A 22,928-nucleotide genomic window follows, 5' to 3' on the forward strand; every position below is an offset into this window, starting at 1 on the left:
AGGGCGCGCGCGCTCAGGACGCGCTCGCTTCATCCAAACTGGTTAGGAAAAAGGGATTTGAGAAATATTGCACACGTTTCTACAATTCAGGCTCTAATTTGGAAGTTCACTCTTGCTGAAATCACAGGCTGGCTGGATATTTGTATATCTTGGCCAAAGGGCACTTTTGGAAATAATAATAATAATAATAATAATAATAATAATAATAAACAATTGCACTCCCTTTGCACAGAAATTAGGACCCTCGTCCCAAACCACAGATCCCGACTTTAACTCAAACAAGAAAGGGCTTCCACCATGATGCAAGACCCCATTTTTTTTGCAGGTACCAACTGGGCAAAAGCTGCTTCCCTTCTCCCCGGTTGGCACCGTGAGAAACAGCCCCCCCTCTCCCCTGTACCCACCGTCAATGTCGCTCAGCAGAGCCGTGTCAATCTCGCTGGATTCATGGAGAGTCAGCGAAGGGTCCAAGCCGTCCAAAGACGCCTCTTCGAAGGCGAGGGTGTTCATCTCGGCCACGGCGCGCACAAACCCCTCCTTAGAGAAACCCCCCTCCACGCACGCACCCCTAATCTAAGCCAAAAAATAAGTTGATTTTAAAAATAAAAATATGTGGAATTGAATAATCTGGAGGAGCCTAGATGACAGGCTGGGAGGAGGAAGCGCCTTCCCTTAGGCTGCCGGGGACTCCGCGCAAAGAGGAGCCATCTGCGCATCGGGAAGCCAAGCGGCCCGGCGTTTATGGGCTGGTGGCTCCTAGCTGCCCGCTGCTGGCTGCCATCCTCCCGTCCATGGCAGGCTCTGTAAGGAGGAGGGAGAGCAAGTTGCGAAGTGGAGCTCAAACCTGCTACTGGGAGGGAGAGCAGGGGGAGGAGCCTCCGCTTTGGGGAACGCCCCCTGGCTCTCTTGATTGGCAGCCCCCTGCAGTTCCCGGGAAGTGAACGGGCTGGCCGGCCCGCCTCCCCCACATGGACGGGAGGGGTGTGCGGGACGCAACAACACCGGCGGCAGGCTCCGCTTAGTTAGCAGGAAATCTGGCCTGCTTTGATTAGGGATCACTTCCGAGCAAATGTTGACACGGTTGCAGGCTCAGTGTTGGCTTTGGAGCAGCTGAAAAGGGAAATTCAACACGCCCCCACCATGCATGCCCAGAAAGTTGCACCTGTTGGATTTCTGCCTGTTGCGCACAGGGAATGAAAGGGGGTTAGCGGAGGGACATGAGGATGGCCTGATCAAGGGAACCCCAGAAGGCTCAGGAACCTGAGCATGTGCAATTTGGAAAGGGCGGGGGGTATTTGACACCACCTTGCATCATTTTGCAAGAATTATTATTTTAATTATTATAATAATAATAATTACATTTATATCCCAGTTTTTCCTCCAAAGGGTTCAAGGTGGCGCACATGGTTCTCTGCTTTATACACTTCATCATTGCAACAACCCTGTAGTGTAGGTTAGGCTAAGAGACAGTGACTGGCCCAGTGTCATACCCAGTGGGCTTCGTGGCTGAGTTGGGAGCTGAATTCTGCTCTCCTGGTCTGACACTCAACTGCTCAACCACACCGTTGGTAACAGTAGATTAACTTCAGCATAATTGGTTTTTTATATAAAGGAAACAATGCATGAGGTTATTTAATTTTAAGGATTTGTTTACGCACCCTTAAAAATATTACACCCGTGCAATTTTTAAAACACTAATAACGAGCTGAGTTTCTTGCATTGCAGGGGTTCCTTCGAACTACAAGTCTGTGATTCTATGAACTAAAGAAAAACAATGAAACTGTAAATCGTCTAACCAACCACTGCTTAAAGTAAAAAGAGTTGGATCCAGACTTCAGTCATTATTGGGGTAGACCCATTGGGTAATTTACCCAACTAAGTCATATTCAGAATGGGTCTTCTCTGAGTATGATTAACCCTAGATATTCACCACTGAAATTAAGGGGGCTTGATAAAAATTAACCATCCCATTTATTGCAAAGGGTCTGCGCTAAGAATGGCAAACACCCTGTCCACTGAGAAGTCCCACTGAAATCAAGTGAGGCTTCCATGCAAGAGAGGCTAGGATTCCAGCCTATATCTGGGTCCCAGCAGAAATCTCTACATGTGCAGGGCAATGCAAGCTTAATTTCCTGTAAGAATTCTACGTATTCTTAGAAGAGTCTTGCAAGAGCCCTGTTTGATTGCAAAATAAAATTGGGGGGGGGGGACAAAACTTGTGGGGGTGCCCCCTTTTTCACCTTCTCCACCTCTGTATCCCATCATGCAAGGACACACACAACCTAGATCCACAGGTAACTTTGTGTGTGAATAAAGCACTGTCCCTTTCCACAATCCAAAATAGGTGTTCAAGATAATAAATCTGGGGCCTCCCCTCTATTTTTAGGTGAGACTCTTCCCTCCCCCCCTTGATCCAATAGTTCAGAGCCATCCCTCAGCTTACCTAGGTTGCCAGATGTTTAGCCAATGTCAAATCTGCTAAAGGTGGCTGTTTTGCTACAATTAAGGTTGTTCCTTTATCCTCTTTGCAGGGTAGGTGGCAAAATTAGTCAGGGCTCCTGCACCACTGATAATTGTGCAGAAGAGGGAATTTCAGCACAGGATACACCTGCAGAAACCGTCTCTTCTACACATCTGTTTAAAGATACAATAGCACAGAAGAGATGGAATATATATATACACACATACAGGATAGATGAAAGAAAGAAAGAAATCCCATCAGTCAATCAATCAATCAATCAATCAATCAATCAATTATGGGTTGGACTAGATCATCCTCAGGGTCCATTCTATCTCTTACAATTCTATATAAATAAAGAGTTAAACTGCACTCAAAGCTTTTTTAAAAAGAAAACAAGCAAGCAAATAAAGCAGAAATTAACTTATGGAACTCACTGCTGGAGGATGTGGCTATTGCCACTACCTTAGATAACTTTATAGGGGGATAAAGGGAAATCAGCAATAAAACGTTGCAATGATCAGATCAAAATGAGCAGATAACAGCAAAGGTTGCTAGGTTCATAGCAGGGGCAATCAGAATAAGGGCCACTAACTGACGGCTGATTCAGGACTTTAAATCGTGCTCTTATATCAAATTTCCTTTTCTGCGTATATTGTAATGTTTTACTGTTGCTGCGGCCATTGGCTAATGCGAATAAAGTTTTATCTATCTAAAAAACAAAACAAAAAACGCTGCAATGTCCCTCCCCAAGAAGTCAAATAAGCATGCCTGCTTCCAGCATATTCCATTTCACTGCTTGATGGTCCCAGCACCTGCTATTCGGAGGTAGACTGCCTCTGAACAAGATGCTCTGCTACAAGGGTGGGGAAAACTCATCTCAGTGGCCACATTCTCTTCTGGGCAACATTGGCTTGTGGGGGTCAGTTACCTGCCAATGGTGGGCAGGGCCAGAGGCAACAGGTGGGTTTTGCTTTGATAGCGTCAGCTAGTTTTACACTCCACTGACACGCCCTTCTTCACAGAGAAAGAGGAGTTGCCAGTCACTGGGCATCATTTATTATATTTAGGATAGCATCTTATTCAGAGGCCGTCTACCTGAAGAGTAGCTGTTGAGGACAAAGAGAGGAGAAAGTCATTTGCCTTTATGGCCTCAATTTGGCTTAGATGGGATTTTCAACTTGTGTGCAGATAGCGTCTCACTTGAGTGAATGCTCCTTTAAATCAACAATAACAACAATCTGTGCTCATAGAAGATTAGCTGCTCAAGGAGAAGAGCATTTTCCTGTCACACTACTTTTCTACATGCAGGGATATCTTTTAAGGTGGAAGCCTGCAGTCATTCAAACCTCAGCCTGCAGTCTTAAGTGGTAAGACCCAGACAGAGTCTCCTCAGTGAGAAGTTGGCCACAAATAGAATTACTTGCGAGTACCAAATCGGCCTAGGATTTAAATATGTGATGTTGTAGAATACTATGGATAAAAGTTAAAATGAAAGCAAAGAAAGATGTTATTTGGACTAAGTAAATTTTGTGTAAAATTAGTTTTGGAAAACTGCTACAATGATTTATATGGAAACTCAGCCAGGGGGAGTCGAGGAAGTCATCTAACAATGTCAACTAAAGTGGAATTTCTATAATTAGGATATATGTCTGTTTGTTTGTTTGTTTTTTGATGTTTTATTTTTATGTTTGATATGTTTGTTTTAAAATTTGGGAAATTTAATTTAAATTTTTTTTGGGGGGAAGAGAAGTTGGCCACATTCTGAACATGTGAGTGATGAAGGTCCTTCGCCTACTTTCTGCATACACAATGCCTGAAATTCAGAGGTAGACTGCATTAGGTCATGCAGGTTCCATTTAGCTGTCATAAACAACAGGCCTCATCTTTCTCTCCCAATTAATTTCTCCATTTTTTTAAGCCACCCAGACTAATCTTTACTTCCTTGCAGGGCTGTTTGTCGTTGCACGCACCAACGTGCCTTCTGCGATCAGGATCTCCCAGGGAGCAAACAAACAAAAAGGCAGGGAAAGAGTTAAAACTTGTTTTGCTCTTGTGGGCGGGGCCGTGCTGCGACCTCAGCCAATCGGCTGCGGCCAAGGCAGGAATGCCCCCGCGGGAAAGCTTAGTTGAGCAAGCGGGGAAACACCTCCAGTAGTGCCAGTCGGCTCAGCCAATGGCAGCGCGGCTCCGCAGTGGAGTGATTTCGCGTCACAGCCCAGGCTCTAGGATTACATCATGGGGGCGGAGATTCCCCTCCTCCACGTGGAGAGGAAGGCGAGGAGCTGCCAAAGTCAGAGTCGGCGTGGGGGGCGGGGCTAAGGATTTAAAGGAGCCGCTCAGGTTCGGTTCCCCGTTGTTTGTGGACGGAAACGGGAGCTTTGTGTTAAATATGCTGCAGCGCAGGGACTTAATCAGGACTTAAGCAGGTGGCCAGATGTAAAAGGGGGGGAAACAACAGGGCTCTTGCACAACCGTGTAAGCCGTACCTGCTGAAATTTCTTCTATTAAGGAAAGAAAATTACTAATAAAATATTATTTTATGAAATAGTATTGAAACGTACATCAACACTCCCCGTTTCATAGCTGCCTGCCGCCGCGAAGCATAAATCTCCGGGCCTTTATTTTTTTTTTACTTTAAGGGGTCTTGCCGGGCACGCAAGACTTCCTCTGCACATGAGCAGAAAGCTTTTCCTTCTCGTATGCACACTGGGCGGGAGTGGGGTGGCCAACTTCAGCACTCTCTCCCCAGCTGCATGGAACAGAGTAAGCCTGGAGGTGAAGGTTTCCCTCACTGCTGCAGCTGCGTGCTAGGAAAAGCAGCACCTGTTGGATTACTGCCTTGCAGAGGGGTGAAGTCAAAGTGCTGCATTGGCAGCATCAAAGTAACCTCTGCAGGGCGCAAGCCTGGGCAGGGAGTACGGAGGGCATGGGCCACCCAGACGACATGACCGCCCCCCTCAACCTCGCTGGTGTGGTCCAAAGGAACGCGGAGCAAGACATTTGGTACCAGCTGGGCTTCCGGAGTTGGCGGGAGGAGGAGTGCAAGGCGCCATTCAACTGCCTTAGGGACTCCACTCCGGATCTGTTTATTTTATTAATTTTCTTATCCTGAAGATATCCCGCAAGGAAGCGGGAAGGTTTAGGTCTAGGATCAGCATTGTCCTCCTAGATGGGTTACTTTCCCAGGTGGAATCCGCTGGAACCTGTCTTCGCACGCAGGGCAAGTCCCTAACTCACCGAGGGTTAGAGACCCATCGGCTATCGTCACCTGGTTAAGCTGACCAATGGAAGCCATTCCCAGTGTGGGGCTGCTGTCGCCTGCTGACAGCTTCAGGGAGCCACAGGTGTAGATTTTATTTATATTTTGGATTTATTTTTAGATGAATTTCTTTTTTTATTGACTTTTATAGATAACTGTAAATGCATAGTTTATGTAAAACACTGGAAGCAGCAGCTAAAATTGAGCTGTTTTGCAAGTTTCAGTGGAAACTAGCTGGTGCTATTGGAGCAGCCAAGAATGTTGCTGCAGTTCCCAAGCGCCCACAACCAGCTAGCTGCTGGGTGCTTGGGAAGTGCTGCACAATGGATGGGAGGACCTACCTGGCAATCACTGTATGTTATGACATCTGATAATTGACAGGTAGGTTCTCCACCCCAGCTGTAGATTGCAGGCTCCTTGGGGCAGGGGCCTACCCACACCTTCTTTGTAAAGCTGTTGTGTACACGGATGGCACTACTGCCGTCAATCGCTTTGTTCTCGCTGTGTGTGTAATTTGCAAAACCCATGTTCCTTTCCACAGTTTTCTGCTCTGTCAGAGCAAGTTTCCTCCCAAACAGAAGCTGGCACTGTATTTTACTAGAATGTTGTGGCAAACAAAAGGCCGCAGGAGGCACATGATGCGCTGGAAAGAACAGCAGTAAACAAGGCTACAAGGCCAATAGACAGAAGTCACTGGGCTGGGCAGTCACATTGCAGCTGGTGCTCATGCTGACCAAGAACATCTTCACACCATCCATTTAAAGCACTGCAGCTCCACATGGAGCAGTCCTGCTTTTTGCTAAAGAACTCTAGGAGCTGTAGTTTCTTACGGGTGCAGAGAGTTGTTAGGAGGCCCTTATTCCTCTTATGAAGGGACGCGGGTGGCGCTGTGGCCTAAAACCACAGAGCCTCTTGGGCTTGCTGATCAGAAGGTCGGTGGTTTGAATCCCCGCGACAGGGTGAGATCCTGTTGCTCGGTCCCAGCTCCTGCCAACCTAGCAGTTCGAAAGCACCTCAAAGTGCAAGTAGATAAATAGGTACTGCTCCGGCGGGAAGGTAAACGGTGTTTCTGTGCACTGCTCTGGTTCGCCAGAAGCGGCTTAGTCATGCTGGCCACATGACCCGGGAAAACTGTCTGTGGACAAACGCCAGCTTCCTTGGCCAGTAAAGCGAGATGAGCGCCACAACCCTAGAGTCGTCTGCAACTGGACTTAACTGTCAGGGGTCCTTTACCTTTTTTATTCCTCTTACAGAGCTACAACTCCCAGAGTTCCCTGCGAAAAGGGTTTGTTAAACCACACTGGGAAATGTAACTATAATTGGGTCATTGGGGGGGCTCTATTTAAAGAATTATGGTACCCCCTTAAACAGCCATGACCTTCTTCCCAAAGAATTATGGGAGCTGTAGTTTCTGAAGGACGCTGAGAGTTGTTAAGAGACTCCCTATTCCCATCACAGACCCAGTGCTTTTCTTTCTGGGGGCACTCAAGGGTACGCAGCACCGGCACTTCTTTTTCTAGAAGGAAAGCACAGCAAAGAAATACAATTCTCAGAGTCTCATAGGAAGAGGGACTTTTTTTGCTAAACCACTGATGGGAGAAATGCATGAATAGCAGATTCAGATTCTGATTCCTCTCCCAGAGCTCCAATTTCCGGAGTGGCTTAACAGTCAGCCCCTCTTGATAGGAAACTCTGGGAATTTTTTTTAAAAAATGCTTAAAATGTTAGCAGGTTTCATTCAGCTGCTTAACATCAATGAAAAGTGGGCAGCAGAGCAGGCCTTTTGCAATTTAATCGGACATATTTTTCTGTACCTCCTACGTTAAGTAACACTCCTGTTGACAATACTCCTACCTTCATTCCAATGAGAATTCTTTTGAGTACTTTGAAGCGGGAGGCGAGAAATGACCTGGAACCTGGTTGCAGGAGAAAGTGCCTGATTACCTTCTCCTTCCACTACCTCCACCGCCCTGTTTCTTAGCATAAACCTCTCTCCCCCCCCCCCACCCGCCCTGCAAGTTTGGCCAGTCAGGAAAAACTAAACCAAAACTAGCATCCTGGCCCAATTCAGGGTGGGTGCATGGATTTAATTTTATATAGGAAAAAGTATTTTGGACTTTTTAGTTTAAAGACACTTATCTGGAAGGGGAAGGATGTCATCATGATAAGAGGGTTATAATTTTTTCCGTAGTGTGGAAGAGGTATGGAAGAGGATTTTTTCTCACTCTCCCCCCCCCCCCCCCGCTTTTAAAACTGTCATCCAGTAAATAATGCTGGTATTTAGGAATACAATCATGGGGTGGGGGGGAGCTTGCCATAAGCATCTGGTTTACCAATGGGAGAAAAGAACAGCGAGCTAGATGAGTCTTTGGTCTGTTCCATCGAGGTCCTTTTTATGTTCAAAGCCAATGGTCTCCAACTTGTGGGTTGAGAACCACTGGTGGGTCACACAGCCTGATCCAAAATAGGTTGCAACAGGAGCACTGCCACCATGCAAATATGCAGCAGGAGATTAAGAATTCGGTCCCCCAAAGCATGTTGGGGTTTAAATTAATAATAATAATAATAATTTATTATTTGTACCCCGCCCATCTGGCTGGGTTTCCCCAGCCACTCTGGGCGGCTTCCATAGAAACCAGAAAACACTAAAATATCATACATTAAAAACTTCCCTGAACAGGTCCTGGGTCTGAAAAGGTTAAAGATACCTGCTCAAAGCTCTAGGTGCTTGAGATCCTTCTGCCTTAAAACCCACGAAGTCCTGAGATGCGACTGGGCAATACATTCAATCCATCACCACACGGCCAACATTCACGTCTAGTCGTTATCGCTGTACAGGTTTGCACTAACGGTATTTTATTGGAGTATTTCACATGCAAGAATGAAAGGAGGAAAAAAAAATGTACAGAGACCGACGGACAGACAAGAGTTAAGTGACAGCAGGTTAATTAATACATCCTGATGCAAAAACCGTTTAGCAGGTTTTCGCTCACACAAAGAACACCATCACTAAAAAGGAAAGAGAGAGAGAGAGAGAGAGAGAAGCCAGGATAGTTTTAAAGGCATTTAAAGAATTAATTTTTACATAGCTGTCTTTACATTTTAAAAAAACAATTAATTCCCTTTCCCTGCCAACCAACCTTCTCCCCCAAACAAACAAAACAAACAAATATTTTCAGTAAATAAATATTATCCACTTTTAATCTGGACACGCCTAGAGCTTTTTAAAAAATATACAGATGAAGACACTATGACACAGGTTACGGTGGGGTGATGCTATTGCAACAGTTAGCAGACGTGTGGGGTGGGAGCTCATACTAATTTTCTCGGAGGGCAGAGGAACCCCACGGAATAAGGATGTTCTGTAGAAGCATTTGCTTGCTATGGAGAAATAAGATCAGGAAACAGAGTGTGGGGTTATATGAGGAACCAGGACCACAAAAGGCCAGGATTGGTGTTTTGTTTGTTTTAAAATCCAAATAGTTAGCAGGTTCAGTCACTGCATGCCTAAGGTTCAAAAGGACTGTACAGAAGATTTGGAAATTTCTAAGCAAGCCACTTCCTGTGAGATTACAAAAGGGTGTTGTGGGATCACAAATTCAGGTGTGGTCCGCGCTTCTGTAGGTATCAAAGCAGGGTGGAGGTTAAAAGGAGGCCAAGTGCTCACGCCAGATGCTGGATAATTAAAAGGGCCCAATTCTCGACTGCTATCCTTCAGCTGCCATTCATCCAAGGCAGCCCTGTGTTGATGCTTCTATGGCTGCAGCTATTAACTTTGAAGTCAGCATTTAACACCAGAGGGTTGAGCAAAGAATTGGGTCCATACTTCCTCCATACCTTCTGTGCTCTCCTGAAAGGTCATGAGACCATGTTAAGTTTGCTTTCCAGGCTAAGCCTGCAAAGGCGACTCAAATAAACACCCCAAGTTCCTCACTTCTGTTTAAGAATCGGGAACCTGTGGCAACGTCGGGCGTTGCCGGGACTCCCAACAGCCTCAGCCAGCATGGCCAATGGTCAAGGTTGATGGGAGTTGTGGTTTAGTGGCAAGCTCACCTATCCACACGAGACATTTTAAACTGGATTGAGACCGCTTTAAACTACAAAAACCATCGTTTATGATCTGCACCCCCCTCCTGCCAAAAAAAAAAAAAAAAGAGCCCTGGGAACTGTTGCGTTGGGAGAGTGCCATGAATTGTGCTAAATGCATCTCAACTCTTTGCAGACAGAGATCATTTGGGCGGGAGACACGGCAGTGAAAACAGAGCCAAAGGTTTAAAGTTTGTGGGGTCAATAGGCCATTAACCAGGGGGATCCCATGCCCTGCACCAGTTGTCCTTAAGTCCCCTAAGTACCAGTAGGGGATGCTTTCGCCTCTCTTTGATCCTCACAGGGACTGAATCAGACTTTCCCCAGTTTTAGATGACAACTCTCATCAGCCCCAGCCGGTTGGAGGCAATGTAGTTTGAAACATCTGGAAGTTACCAGGTTGGGAAATGCTAAAGGTTTGATGCACGTTAGACTGCCAGAAGTGAGCGCTGATGCTGCTTTGGCGTTCTTTTGTCTGTGCAGGGGGAAAGTGCAATGAAAAGGTTTAAAATATCCCCATCTCCTGTGCTGGGGACACTTTCTTCACTGATCTGCCACCCACGACCCAGAGGAAGGGCTGGCAGCCAACTAGTACCCCGGAAATCTTCTTCTACAAAGGAAAAAGTGCTTCTCCATCCCTGGACCCCTCTTGTTCCTCCTCTGCCTGTCCTCACAGGACAGGGATGGGGAGTGACAGGAAAAGGCCAGGCCCTGCTTCTCCTGCTGTAACAGTAATGCCAACGGGACAGCTATCTTCTTATCCAGATTACCAAGATGCAGCATCTACAGAGAGCCATTGTGCTAGCACAACCAGTTCCGGGCTGTGGACAGCAGGCCTGAGGTCTGGGCCAACGGAAGCTGGTAGCAAATGCTCCAGGGAGGCAGGTCTCTGACTAGGGAATGGGAAAGAAGGTGGCCTTCTTGCTATGGCTGGAAGCCTCCTTGCCCCCGTTTCATTCTTTCCCCATTCTTCCAGGAAGCTGGAAGGTTTCACTGTCTCCCTCAAAGGCTATGGTCCCATCCACACTATTAGTTTAAAGCACAGCCGTTCCACTTTAAACAGTCATGGTTTCCCCCGAAGAATCCTGGGAACTGAGGTTTGTTAAGGGTGCTGAGAGATGTTATGAGACCCCTGATCCCCTCACAAAGCTGCAATTCCCAGTTTGGTTGAACAACCCTTCCTTCTTCCCAGGGAACTCTGGGAATCATAGCTCTGTAAGAATAGGCGCCTCCTCTCAGCACCCTGGACAAACTACACTTCCCAGATTTTTTGAGGGAAGCCATGACTGTTTAAAGTGATATAATACGGCTTTAAATGTATGATGCAGATGGGGACAGAGAGACAGATGCTGGAGGCCAGTCTTTGGAAACTTTGCTCCAGATGTTTTGGACTAAAACTTCCATCAGACTCAGCTGGGTGGTGGGAGTTGCAGTACAAAACATCTGGAAGGAACCAGGATGGCGACAACAGCACAGCTGTATGGCCAGGACAATGGCCAAATGGTCACTTTCCATTTCTAAGATGCTTTGTTATAATTTAAAGGTTCTTTCTTCTCCCCGGCACACATGTGGTTATTTAACAATTTCTTCATAGCCTAAGAATTCGTAACAGGTTTTGCTATTGCACCAGGCTTATACAGATTTGAATTCTACACATAACACTTTAAAAAGGGGGGCGGGGTTGGTGGTACAGAAGGAACATGCTATGCACCTCCTCACACATGGAATATATTTTAAACGGAAACAATTCGTTTTCTTCGTTCTGACACCTCAGAACACAGAGGTGTTAATAAAGATGCTGTAGGAGATGTGTTTCTTTAAAAAAAAAAAGGAACAAGTGAAGGGAGGTAACAATTAAGGTCCCGATCCAGCAGGGATTTTCTCTCGTACAAGTTCCCGCTCACTTCAGTGGAGATGATGCCAAGAAACTTCCTACAGGATCAGGCCAAAAATAAATATCCGAAGCCTAAATGATGGGCCTCATTAGTGTTTGAGCAAGGATCCCAACAATAATTTAGTGTCGTTTAGTGATTCCTAACACAGATAAGGGATTTATTTTTTAAACGGATAGTCCCACATTCTCGTGGATTTATGCCACCTGGGGTCAAGAGCTTTCCCTCACTTTTGGCCTCTAATACAATAGACAGCCCCTTCTCTTTTCACCCCTATGAATACGGCAATGGTGAAGATGGTTGGAGAGCAAGGAAGTAAAACTGAGGGCAGAAAAGCCTGTGGAAATAAGGACAAAGGGATGAAATATATTTAAATTTCAACTTCCCAGTTTGGGCGTCACAAGGAAGCAATGGGAGGTCATTGGGATATGAGACGCTAGGGAAACTCCCAAAAAAGCTCTGGCAGGTGTTTGGTGAGTGTTGCAGACCAACCTGGTGCCCCTCCAGATGTTCTGGGAGCTGCAGTCCAAAACATCTGGAAGGCACCAGGTTGTGGGAAGGCTGTGCTAGGACATAGCCAGAAACCTAAGTTCACATGCTCCAAGGGCATCTAGCTGCGGGCGAAAGAGCTGGGTCGTCGCGGGAAGATCCTAGGGCTCTTGAGCCAAGGGACCTTCCTCCTGCAGCAGGAACTGCCCCTGTTGGAGAGCATCTAGGCAGGGAGGAAGCAAAAATGTCCGCATCTCTCTGACACTAATAAGTCATTTCATTTCTCACCAAGCCCAGACCGGATGAGATTCTTCTCCGCTTTGCCAAAACAGCTGGCAATGGCTGCCTGCTTTTCTCCTCCTTGGCATAGTATCTTGCAACAAATCCACCTCTAAAGGGATCTTGACGCTGCTGGAACAGGGATGGGGAACCTGTGTCCTTCAAGCTGTTGCTGGGAATCCAACGGCCATAAGCCCCAGCCCTCACGGTCAATGATCAGGGATAATGGGCGCTCCAGTTCAGTCACATCTGGAGGGTCACAGGTTCCCCAATGCTGAGCTACTACAAAGCAATGGAATGGACACAACTGGTTTCTACTCTACGTGCTAGAGACAGTGCCCTGTGCTAGAGACCTGGTCCTCCTTAAAGTAGCCAGGAAGCCAGATCACAGCCTCAGAAGGTCAACATGCAACACACACACACAGGTTAGCCAAACATTCTTGCTTGGGAGTAGTACCACAATATCCACACAGGCAGGTGGAGAAACCACCATTCAACCAGACTGGACATGGGGCCAGACAACGCATCAAACAGCCACGTCCAAAACAGGGCTTCCAGTTGCATGAGCTTCTAAAAGCATACGTCCACTGAGCGGACGGTGTAAAGAGGCAGCAGAATGGGGCAATATCATTTTCAGACTGCGGCTGTTAGAGGGCGCTTTTTGAATACTCCTCCTTGTAAACCTTCATAGCAAAATAGAGACCTAACACTATAACAAGAAAAGATTCCAGCTCACTCCTTTGCCTGCTGCGCTGGCTTTTGATTTGTATGGAATATTTAAAACAAGGAAGTGGTGCAGCCCACTCAGCTACCATAGGTCTCTACCACATTACCCTGCTGCATGGGGGTGGACCAAGTCAAACATCAAGACTAGGACCTGGGATCAAAACAGCAGAACTAACTGCAAGGCAGGAGGTCGAACCATATTATGACAGACAGTTCCACCACAAAGCAGAACGCAACTCCCATGGTTTGATTTAATGCTGCACAAATACATGACGTGTTCCCAGGGAGGGGGCAGTTGCTACTTTCCTCCTGGATGGATCCTAGATTATACCCTTGGACAGGATGAAACCACACACCAAATTGTCAGTGGATTGCGTGGGGTGCTCCCATCTCAGAGCACCTCTCTCTGCCAGGCAAAACACCCATACAGGTTCATCACCCAAAGTTACCAGTCGTATGGAGGCCCAGGGAGTGGCAGTCATGCTGGACCAGCAAAGCAAAAGAAAGCAAGATCAACTCCTATACTAAAAGGGTCACTTCTGCCTTCTCTAACTCCACTTGGCAGGGGATTTGTTGGAAGGCCAGAGAAGCCAAAGACAAGTACCCTGTCGAGAATTTGGCACAGCCTGGAAATCCTGACAGCAACTTCAGGGGTGCTAGCGGAGGCAGAGGGGCACGCAGACAAGACGGGGAAAGCCGTCACTTAGAACACAGCAGCCGAGGTGCCAACAAGGGTCGTCATTCCAGACTATGCACCACACTGTCTCTTGCTACTCATTGAAGCTTCCCCATTCAAAATTTAAGGTGCACCTTCCTTGCAATGCACACAGCAGCCCAGCTGTGGCCGGATCATACTCCCAGGATTCTCAACGACACCTTTCTGAAGCTCTGTGGCAAGGACAGAGGATCTATTCTAAACCCCTTTCCACGTGTGTGTGTGTGTGTGTGTCTCACATACACCCATGCAAAGAAGGCCTTTGGTATGGGTGTGCCAGGAGCCCACCTGGCAAACACGGACACTACTTTAAAGACTGCCCATTTTTGGGGCACGGGGAGCTTCTTCTCCCTTGTAGAGACAGTGTACACGCTAAGAAACACGGCCTAACTATCAGAGCCAGGTCACAATCCTCACTGCAGTTGACCACCTTAGGGCAGGAAGCCAAACAAACATCCCACGAGAAAGATCCACAACCTAGCTGGGGAGGAGGAACAGGCAACGGATGGCGCCAAATTCTGGGACTGGAGCAAGACGATAAATTTCTTTTGTGTTCAACCTATGGGAAGGCTACGCCGGTTCTTGAGAAACAGGCACCTAAACACACTTCACCGCTATCAGAGATGCACCAAGCATGTTGCACTTTGGACTGGCTTGTGGGAGAAAGGAGGTTTTGGCTTAAATAAAAGACAAGACTGCCCTCTGCACAACTCTGTTCTGGATCTGCCGGGAATGTGGGGAGGTGAGATGAGAAAGAATTCATGCATTATTATTATTATTATTATTAAAAAAGAGAGAAGGTCTTGGTATTGACCTGGGTGGCTGGGTGGGTACGAGAGAGAAGGAGCTTAGCAAGTGGGCAAGGACAGCCACAGAAGTGACAAGGCTGGATGTAAATACTCTGTGAAATGTTAGCTTATTCAGGCTGGATCGCTTCCAAGAGGTACAAGAGGCCATCTATGGAACCCAGGAGGGGCAAAGGGAGCTCGTCGCTAGCTGGAGAGCACGAGGAGGCCGCTGGAGTGCGCGGTTGCCTTCCTCCACACACGCACACGAGGAAGAAGAGCCGAGGAAGGAGCGTCACAGGGCAAAGAGGGCATCTTCAGAGCGCTCCGGCTTCTTTTTGCTTGGGGGGTTTGCCGTCGTCGGTGGCGTGGGCTCCTCCTGAGGTGGCGAGGGCAGGTTGGGGATCCTTTCAGCAGCTTTGGCGCGCTCCTCTAGGAATTTGTCAAACTCTGCAAGATTTTTAAACATAATAAAGAGTTTATGTTGCAATTTAGGGCTAAAGGAACTTTGACACAAGCTATGGCATGAGGATGGCTGCGGGGGCTATGCAGCTCTGCAAAACTGCCCCCCCCCCTTGCAAAAAGGGCCTCCTGCGGCAGAGGCCCTAAAACAGAAATGGAGAACCTCAGGCCTTGGGGGGCCAAAGGATCTCTATCTGGCTGTCAGGACTCTCCCCGACCTCCCAAGCCTCAGCCATGTTTCCTTGAATTCTGATTATGCTTCCTGCTTGCCTGGATGGAGGATAGAATGGGGTGTGCATGTATGTATGAAATGAATCTACTGGGAAAAGGTAACTTTCACATTCTTTGCTCTACCCACTTTTACCTCTGCTACCCATGCACACCACTGCTGTCACCCAGAAGGGGATGTGGCCCTCAGGCCGCCCCAAAACATCCCTGGCCAACCTGGTGCTCTCCAGATGTTCTGCACTACAGCTTCCATCAGTCCCAGACAGCACAGCACGATGGGAGTGTTAAATCTCCAAAGCCTGTGAGCACTTTCTGAAGTCCTTTCGCATGCTACTAGGACCAGTCTCTTCAACTCTGAACTTCTTCAATGATGCACAACTTAGCAGAGTAGTGCAGTTTTTCCTAGGCAATGATCGAGACTGCTCAGTCGGGACGACGATCAGCAACAAAGCTTATGACTAGTAACTTGATTTTGTAGTTTATTATATACGGCAGCAAACTCACAAGCTATATACAAGTTACTATATACAGGCACGAACGTCATCACTCTCCAAGCACTCCAGAATACTCCTAACTAGCCAAACAATGGCATAGGTCATGCTGCCTATATGAGAGACCTCAGCCAATCACCGAGCTGTTACTCCAGGCAAATTTCTCCCATGCTCTGTCTCCCTAGCCTGTAGTCAAAACACTAATTGCTCACTTGCCAAGCTGCATGTGGACTATGAACTCCAACAGGGAGTTGCTAGTCCAAAATACCTGGAGGGCACCAGTGTAGCCAAGGATACCTAAAAAATGTGGGGTGTGATCCACTGTTCCCTTGTCAGAAGTCAGAGCCCATTGGCTCTCTGCAAGAAGGGTTTGATTGAACTCCAAGGGATGATTGCCCTGATAATGGCTCCTAGGAAAAACTGCTTGGGCACACAAACAAACACAAAACAGTACGCTCTTATGCATCCTAGTCTGTGTGTTCTCTGCCTCAAATAAAATTCTGCCCCCAACTTGTTGGCATCCACCTGTCTCAAGAGACAATGAAGTGCACGTCTGGGGGTGAAGTCAAACTGCAGAAGAATCACGGCGCCTGCTGTGGCTGCAGAAACCAGTAACTCGTATCTGCTGGCTCCCGCGTTGTTTTTGCTGCGTCAGCAGCACCAAAGTGACCTCTCCAGGACACAGTGGCCTGGGCTGCTGATGTGGTCCTCTTGGCCTTGCTGTTGTGGTCCAAAGGAAAGCAGAGCAGTACATTTGGCTGCAGGAGTTAACGGAAGAAGGCATACAAGATGCCATTCAACTGCCTTAGGGACTCCACTCCCTAATTGTGTAGGGTTTACTCCTTAGCCTTTTCTTCTCCTGAAGATATCTTTCAAGGCAGTAGGCATGGATTTTTTTTCTTGGGGTTTCTCACGAATGAGTATAGCCGCAAGGCAGCGGAGGCGTAGGATCAAAGTTTTCCTTCTCCTAGACAGGCTTCCTTCCCAGGCTGACAAGCCCCATCTGCCCCCAAAGTTGAATACTGCAGAAAGCTGAACACTGCAGAAAGTATTAAATGTCTCCCATTTTGCATAACTTTTAGGGAGCGGCAAGGAACTATGCAGGTATCTCACATGCCCACGTTGTTTTGGAGAACAGGAAACTGTTCGCTCTCTGCACTTTTCAGAAACCATTTAAGACATATTTGTCCCGACAAGTTTTCACAGCTGAATCAATCGACCTCTGCCATGGATGTCAACTTTGTATTTGTTTTTTAAAAAATTGCTTATTTTTCATTCTGTTATACACTGTTTCTTAAAGCAACTAAGAAGTATTTGTTCTTTTAAAGACCATCCTGCCTGCCACATTCTGAACTTTTCCCCTGCACTCCCAAGGTATCACAACACACAGAGTCCTGCAGGTGGCTTTGTGCCTTGCAAGAATTTTACTTGAGTTTGTGTGTGTGTGTGTGTGTCCCATGCTTGCTTGTTTACCTTCACTCGTCACTCCTTCTTCCAGTTCGTCTCCTTTCTGCAGTTGGAATGAAAGTGGGGGCAGGGAAGAGAAAAGAAATATCAGCACATGCTCAGAAAGTCCCTGCATAGCTCATACCTCTAAGGTGCTTCCAGCACTGGAACGGAGCAATCAAAATAACCAGGTGCACCATTAAAGTCAGTTAATGTAATATACACAGCTAGTGTGATGTACACACCTTAAAACTAGACCAACCAATAGTCCTTCTCTGAAAGGAACAAGTACAATTGTGCCACAGGCAGTGGCTGTCTCCACTATCTTGTCCTTTCCGTCAGAGGAGGAGGAGAACAGGCCTTTTCCAACTCAAGTCAGGGTCACATCAAAACAGGGGCCCCAAATAACCATTTTTCTTACACCTCCGCTAAAATGGGGGCATGGATGGACTACTACAGGAATGCAAGCAAGTTCTTTGTCACACGGGCAAGCCAAGAAGTCGCTAAGAAACGTTTGCTGGAAAAGTGACTCCCCAACCCACCGCCACCCCAGCCCGAGGTCTGGAATAAAAATCAATTATAGGAAAAATGATTGGATGTAAAAAGTTGGAACAGAATCCACATTGCGTCCCTGAGCAGTGGGTTGAAAACCTTCATGCACAAAACGGCAAGCAGTTTCACAAGCAAAATCAAAGGCTGGAGCAGCCATAGGTCTTCTGTCCTCTTTTGCATTTATCAGGCATGCGATCTGCAGGGAGAGCCCTCCTGATCATACCGTGGTCTACTAAAGTTTGCTTTTCCCATTTTCTAGAACAAGCTTCCTATGTAGATTAGGCAATCCTCAGTGATGGGATGCTTTTGCAGACAGCTGAAGACCTTGATGTTTGCCCTGGAATCTCCTGACTGCTGACACTGAGGATTTTGCTTTATTTGTTGTTGTTTTATACAGCTACTGTATTTGCTGTAATTATGTGTAATGACTATTTGGATGGCTTAATTGTTGTTATTTATTGATTTGTTTTCATGTAAAGATTGTGAACTGCTTTATAAACGAAAAGCGGTATAGAAGGGATTTAAAAAACAATTAAGTTCTTCTCATTTATTTTTAAAAGCTGCATCTTCATTTGCTGCATTCCGCTACCCCAAAGGAGACTGTTCCAGGTATTTGGGTGAGGGGGAGAGGGAGGTATCATAGGGTCTGTCCACACCTCGGCTTAATGTGGCTTATGAATCCCTGGTTCCTCTTTTAATTTCCCCTCGCCCATGTGGCGTTCTCCCAACTACTGCTGTCCCAAACTTTCTCCTCCCTCAGCTTGGAGATTCCCGAGGCTTTGAACATCCAAACAGGAAAGCTACATCTTGAGGGCTGGCTCAAGACATTTTGCTGCCGGAGCTGAGGGACAGGATGGTGCCCTCCCACAAGGAACATACAGAAGCCACTAGGGCTGGCAGTTGAATCTTACTCCAGTGCGGATGAAAGAATAGTGTCTTCCATGGCACTTGAGGGCAGCAGGCTAGCCTAGAAGTGAACAGGGCAGCTGATGCAGCTGCCTCACTCTGTCTCACCGTAGGGCCGGCCCTGCATGATCATTTGGATCAAGAGCACAGTGGACCTACTGCCTGGTGGCGTCTCAGCAGCAGCCAGGGCAGTCCCACCTCCAGCTCCAGCATTTCGGCCCACGTGCAAAAACTCGGGCGCACCTCCCTGCCTTTCTTTGGTCAGCTCAGAACTCTATATTCAGAGCAACCCCTGCTAATAGTAACCATTCAATGGCAAAAAGCCTTAATAAAATATTACAAATAAATTTAAAAAACACACACAGAAAGCCGTTGCTTTGCCCTCTAGATGTTCTGGGTGACAACTCCCACCATCCCTGACTATTGGCCACGGTAGCTGGGGCTGAAGGTAGTTGTAGCCCAAAACATCTGGGAGGGACCACATTTTGCTCTGTTTATTTTTCAAAATCAGTCTCCATATGCAGATATACCACCCACCAAACACACACTCAAATTAGAGAGCCATTCTACGAATTAAACAGGTGGGCAGGGCAGATTCTGGGATGTACCACTTGAGGGGGGGTGCATGAGCGAGAAATAGAGAGTTCTCATTAGGTAAACTAGTACGTTTGAAAGAGGGCTGTTAAAATCCCTCCCCTCCCTGATTTTGGGCTACTTTACTTACTTGAGGGATGAATAAATATGATCCCAGCACACACCTCTGACTTTCCTCTCCTACCTCAGCCTATGGCCTCACGCCGCATCTCTTGGACCTGGCCTATGTATGCAGCAGAATGGACTGCACAGCATGTCAGGCAAAGAAACATGATTGCTGAATGCCCCTCAAAGAGAAACAAAACAAAACCTCAAGTAGAAACTAGCACACCACAGAGAAAGGCTGCAGCCTAGCCCTCTCCCTGTTGTGATAGGCTTGCTCCTTATAAGGTGGTTATTTTGGCTGCTTTTGGGATCTTCCTTTCCCCCCTCCACCCCAGCACAGAGGAGGCTATTGATGCTCATGGCTCTTCACCTTTAGAGATGCAGTCCCTTCTACCGTTTCATTCATGGGGATGGTCTGGTCAACTTACATTGCAGAATCAAGTGGAAATAAGATTCTAATATATCTGAAGGAGAGTCTCCACCCCCATCGTTCTACCCGGACACTGAGGTCCAGCTCCAAGGACCTTCTGGTGGTTCCCTCACTGTGAGAAGCCAAGTGACAGGGAACCAGGCAGAGGGCCTTCTTTGTAGTGGCACCCACCCTGTGGTACGCCCTCCTACCAGATGTCAAAGAGAACAACAACTACCAGACTTTTAGAAGGCATCTGAAGGCAGCCCTGTTTAGGGAAGCTTTTAATGTTTTATGCATTACTGTATTTTAATATTTTGTTGGAGGCCGCCCAGAGTGACTGGGGAGGCCCAGCCAGATGGGCGGGTTTATTGGGCGGTATTATTATTATTATTATTATTATTATTATTATTATTATTATTATTATTGGATGGAGTGTTCATGTGTAAATATGCACCTGCAGTTCCCTGCAGGATTGGGAACAAAACATCGCAAGCTGGAGCGCTCCTGTTCAGAATGCAAGCCAGCCAGCCAGTCAGCCATGCCCTTTTCCAGAACACTCCATTCCATGTCCTCCCCCTCTGCCTGCTTTCCCATTCCACATGCAGCTGCTGGGTGACCTTGGGCCAGTTACACTTCTCTGACGTCTCTCAGCCCCACTCACCTCACAGAGTGTTTGTTGTGGAGGAGGAAGGGAAAGGAGAATGTTAGCCGCATTGAGACTCCTTCGGGTAGTGATAAAGCGGGATATCAAATCCAAACTCTTCTTCTCTTGAAACATTTTTTTAAAAAACCCTATACAGGGCTGCCTTCAGATGTCTTTCTAAAGGCTGCATAGTTACTTATCTCCTTGGCTCGGGGGTCACATAATTGCATGCGCTCCAACATTTCTCTGATGAAAATAGGGATGTCCTAAGGGAAAGCGGGACATTCCGGGATCAAATCAGAAACCAGGTCGGCTTCTGTAAACCCGGGACTGTCCCTGGAAAATAGGGGCGCTTGGATGGGCTGCGGAATAGAATCCCTCAGCGCTAATATGGCCACAGCTGCTCACAGACAGCGTTGCTTTTTCCCACTGAGAGGAGTGATGTGCGCAGCCTCTTATGCAGAAACATATCAAAGGAAATTTTTAAAAAGTAGCAAAACAAAAGAAGAGAGTCTTACCACGTCGGTACCGAGCCATTCCTCAATGTCATCCATGACAGAGGACTGTGTGACGGGAATCTAGGGAGTGCAGCAAAGAGATAGAGCGAGGCAGGCAAAAAATAAAACAAGGACACCACACATCCACAATCATGGCCACAGAATGAGAAGGAAAGAGGAAAGGAAAAAAAGAAGGTTGGGGGTTGGAGAAAAAAAAACATATGCTGTGTGAGATGTATCACTGCTGTGAAGAATTGCAATACAACAACAACAACAACACCACAAATAAAGCAACGAGCAAAGCAAGAAAACATTTCGGCAAACAAAAAAGGTTGCGATGAGTGAAATGGCCGGGGTCTGGCTGTGTATCTGAGGGGAAGGGCCAGCATGGCTCTGAGTTTGAAGGACCTGGTTCTCTTAAGGCTGGAATATTAGATACGGCTGGATAGGATGTGAAATCCAAAACTTGCACCAATGACAGGGGGAGTCTGATCTGCAGGTGCAAGGCTTGGGTCTGGTTCAGAAGCAACATGAAAACGTGGCTTAGCATTACGGGGATGAGGTGTGCACACTCCTTCCTCCGTGCATGGAAGGAGGCGGCAGAACTAAGCCTCCGCTGGTTGCTGAGAATTTGCCTTGCATGCAGAAGGTTGCAGGTTCAGTTCCCAGCATTTCCAGGCAGGGCTAGGAAAGACTCCTGCCTGAAGCCCCAGAGAGCTTCTGCTGGTTACAGGTGGGCTAGTATCTTGATAGAAATGTGCTTTGTTTAAAAGGCTGGGATAAGAGGGGAAATGGCAAATTTGCAGGCCTTCCAAAATTTCCAAATCGGGGATAATAATGGATAGATCTTTTTAGGAATGAATGCCTGGGTCTTCATTGGCAAGATGGACCAGCTGAGGAAGGGGCATAGGGTGGGGAGAGAAGAGACAAGAATAGCAATAGGACTCCCCCCCCCCCCCAGCTTTTGAAATGCATTAGGTCCAATATTCAAGCCTTATAGAGACAGGAATTATTGGAATCCCTTATGAATCCCAGTGGGGGAATAGGAGAAGCAGGCGTGAGGTGAGGAGCTAAAATAGATGGAGGAATCCACCAACATTTCTTAGCTCAGCTGAGCCTTTACTTAACACTGTCCCTTAGTTGGATTTTTTTATATTTGATGCTACTAAACTCAACTATGGGCCCAAGTGTTTTTGTGGTCTTCATATTGCTGAAGTAGTATTTTTCTGCATAAGCAAAGGCTCCTAGTGCTATATTGCACTAGGATGGAAAACTAGAACTGAAAGCTATGGGGGTACCTCTGCTAGTCATTGTGTCCATGTTTGCAAATGTCCCAGAGGGATGATTCAGGCTGCAATCCCACACCAAATGACCTGGAAGTAAGCCCGTCGAATTCAATGGGGCTTACATCTGAGTCAACATGGGTAGGACTGCAGACACCAGTATCTCACTTCCCGGTGCTATCCCTGACCTGCAATGGAGGAGAGCACACTGCCATTTTCTCACTGGGGCTGCCATTAGACATTGGGCAGCTGGGATTTCCCCCAGCTCTGTTTTGGAGAGGAATAAACCACTTAGAAACCAGTTTGACATATAAGCTGCCTAATAGTAATGCTAATAATATCATGTGAATTGAGTAAATCCATAGAGGACAATATCAGATTTTTAAAAATATATCCAAAGGGGTTCTTTTAGACAAGTGGAACTTCCACTTTGCACCTTTTCCACGGAAAAGGTTATAACTCTGTGGCAGAGAAAATAGGTTCAATCCTTGCATCTCCAGTAGGGCTGAGAATGCTCCCTGCTTGAGACCCTGAGAGTCACTGCCACTCACAGTAAACAATGCTGAGCTAGACTGGTGAAGTCCATGTTCTATGCAGACAAGAAACCTCTGCATTTC

At 47.0% G+C, this 22,928-nt stretch overlaps 2 protein-coding genes and 1 long non-coding RNA gene across 7 annotated transcripts in view; all 3 read right to left on the reverse strand.

The window, feature by feature from the left end:
• Positions 1-850, reverse strand: part of SREBF1 (sterol regulatory element binding transcription factor 1) — a 44,598-nt gene extending 43,748 nt beyond the window's left edge. The window contains exon 1 of the mRNA XM_081889091.1: positions 405-850. Coding sequence (XP_081745217.1) covers positions 405-510 — 106 coding nt within the window. The 5' untranslated portion in view covers positions 511-850. The remainder of the gene's footprint in view (positions 1-404) is intronic.
• Positions 851-8,559: 7,709 nt separating this feature from the next.
• Positions 8,560-22,928, reverse strand: part of TOM1L2 (target of myb1 like 2 membrane trafficking protein) — a 52,028-nt gene continuing 37,659 nt past the window's right edge. For 2 of the 5 annotated variants that reach the window (XM_081889219.1, XM_081889217.1), the window contains 3 exons: positions 21,050-21,109; positions 17,347-17,383; positions 8,560-15,142 (listed from right to left, as the gene is read on the reverse strand). In XM_081889219.1, coding sequence (XP_081745345.1) covers positions 14,988-15,142; positions 17,347-17,383; positions 21,050-21,109 — 252 coding nt within the window. In that variant the 3' untranslated portion in view covers positions 8,560-14,987. The remainder of the gene's footprint in view (positions 15,143-17,346; positions 17,384-21,049; positions 21,110-22,928) is intronic. The other 3 variants (XM_081889220.1, XM_081889218.1, XR_014163046.1) reach the window with 2 other exon arrangements.
• Positions 15,845-17,339, reverse strand: LOC309357328. Its single transcript, XR_014163095.1, has 2 exons — positions 16,316-17,339; positions 15,845-16,283 (listed from the first exon to the last, which is right to left on the reverse strand). It is a non-coding gene; the product is annotated as an uncharacterized lncRNA (long non-coding RNA).

The sequence above is a fragment of the Podarcis melisellensis genome (assembly GCF_964234715.1).
Source record: "Podarcis melisellensis genome assembly, chromosome: 14".
In the NCBI taxonomy this organism is placed as follows: Eukaryota; Metazoa; Chordata; class Lepidosauria; order Squamata; family Lacertidae; genus Podarcis; species Podarcis melisellensis.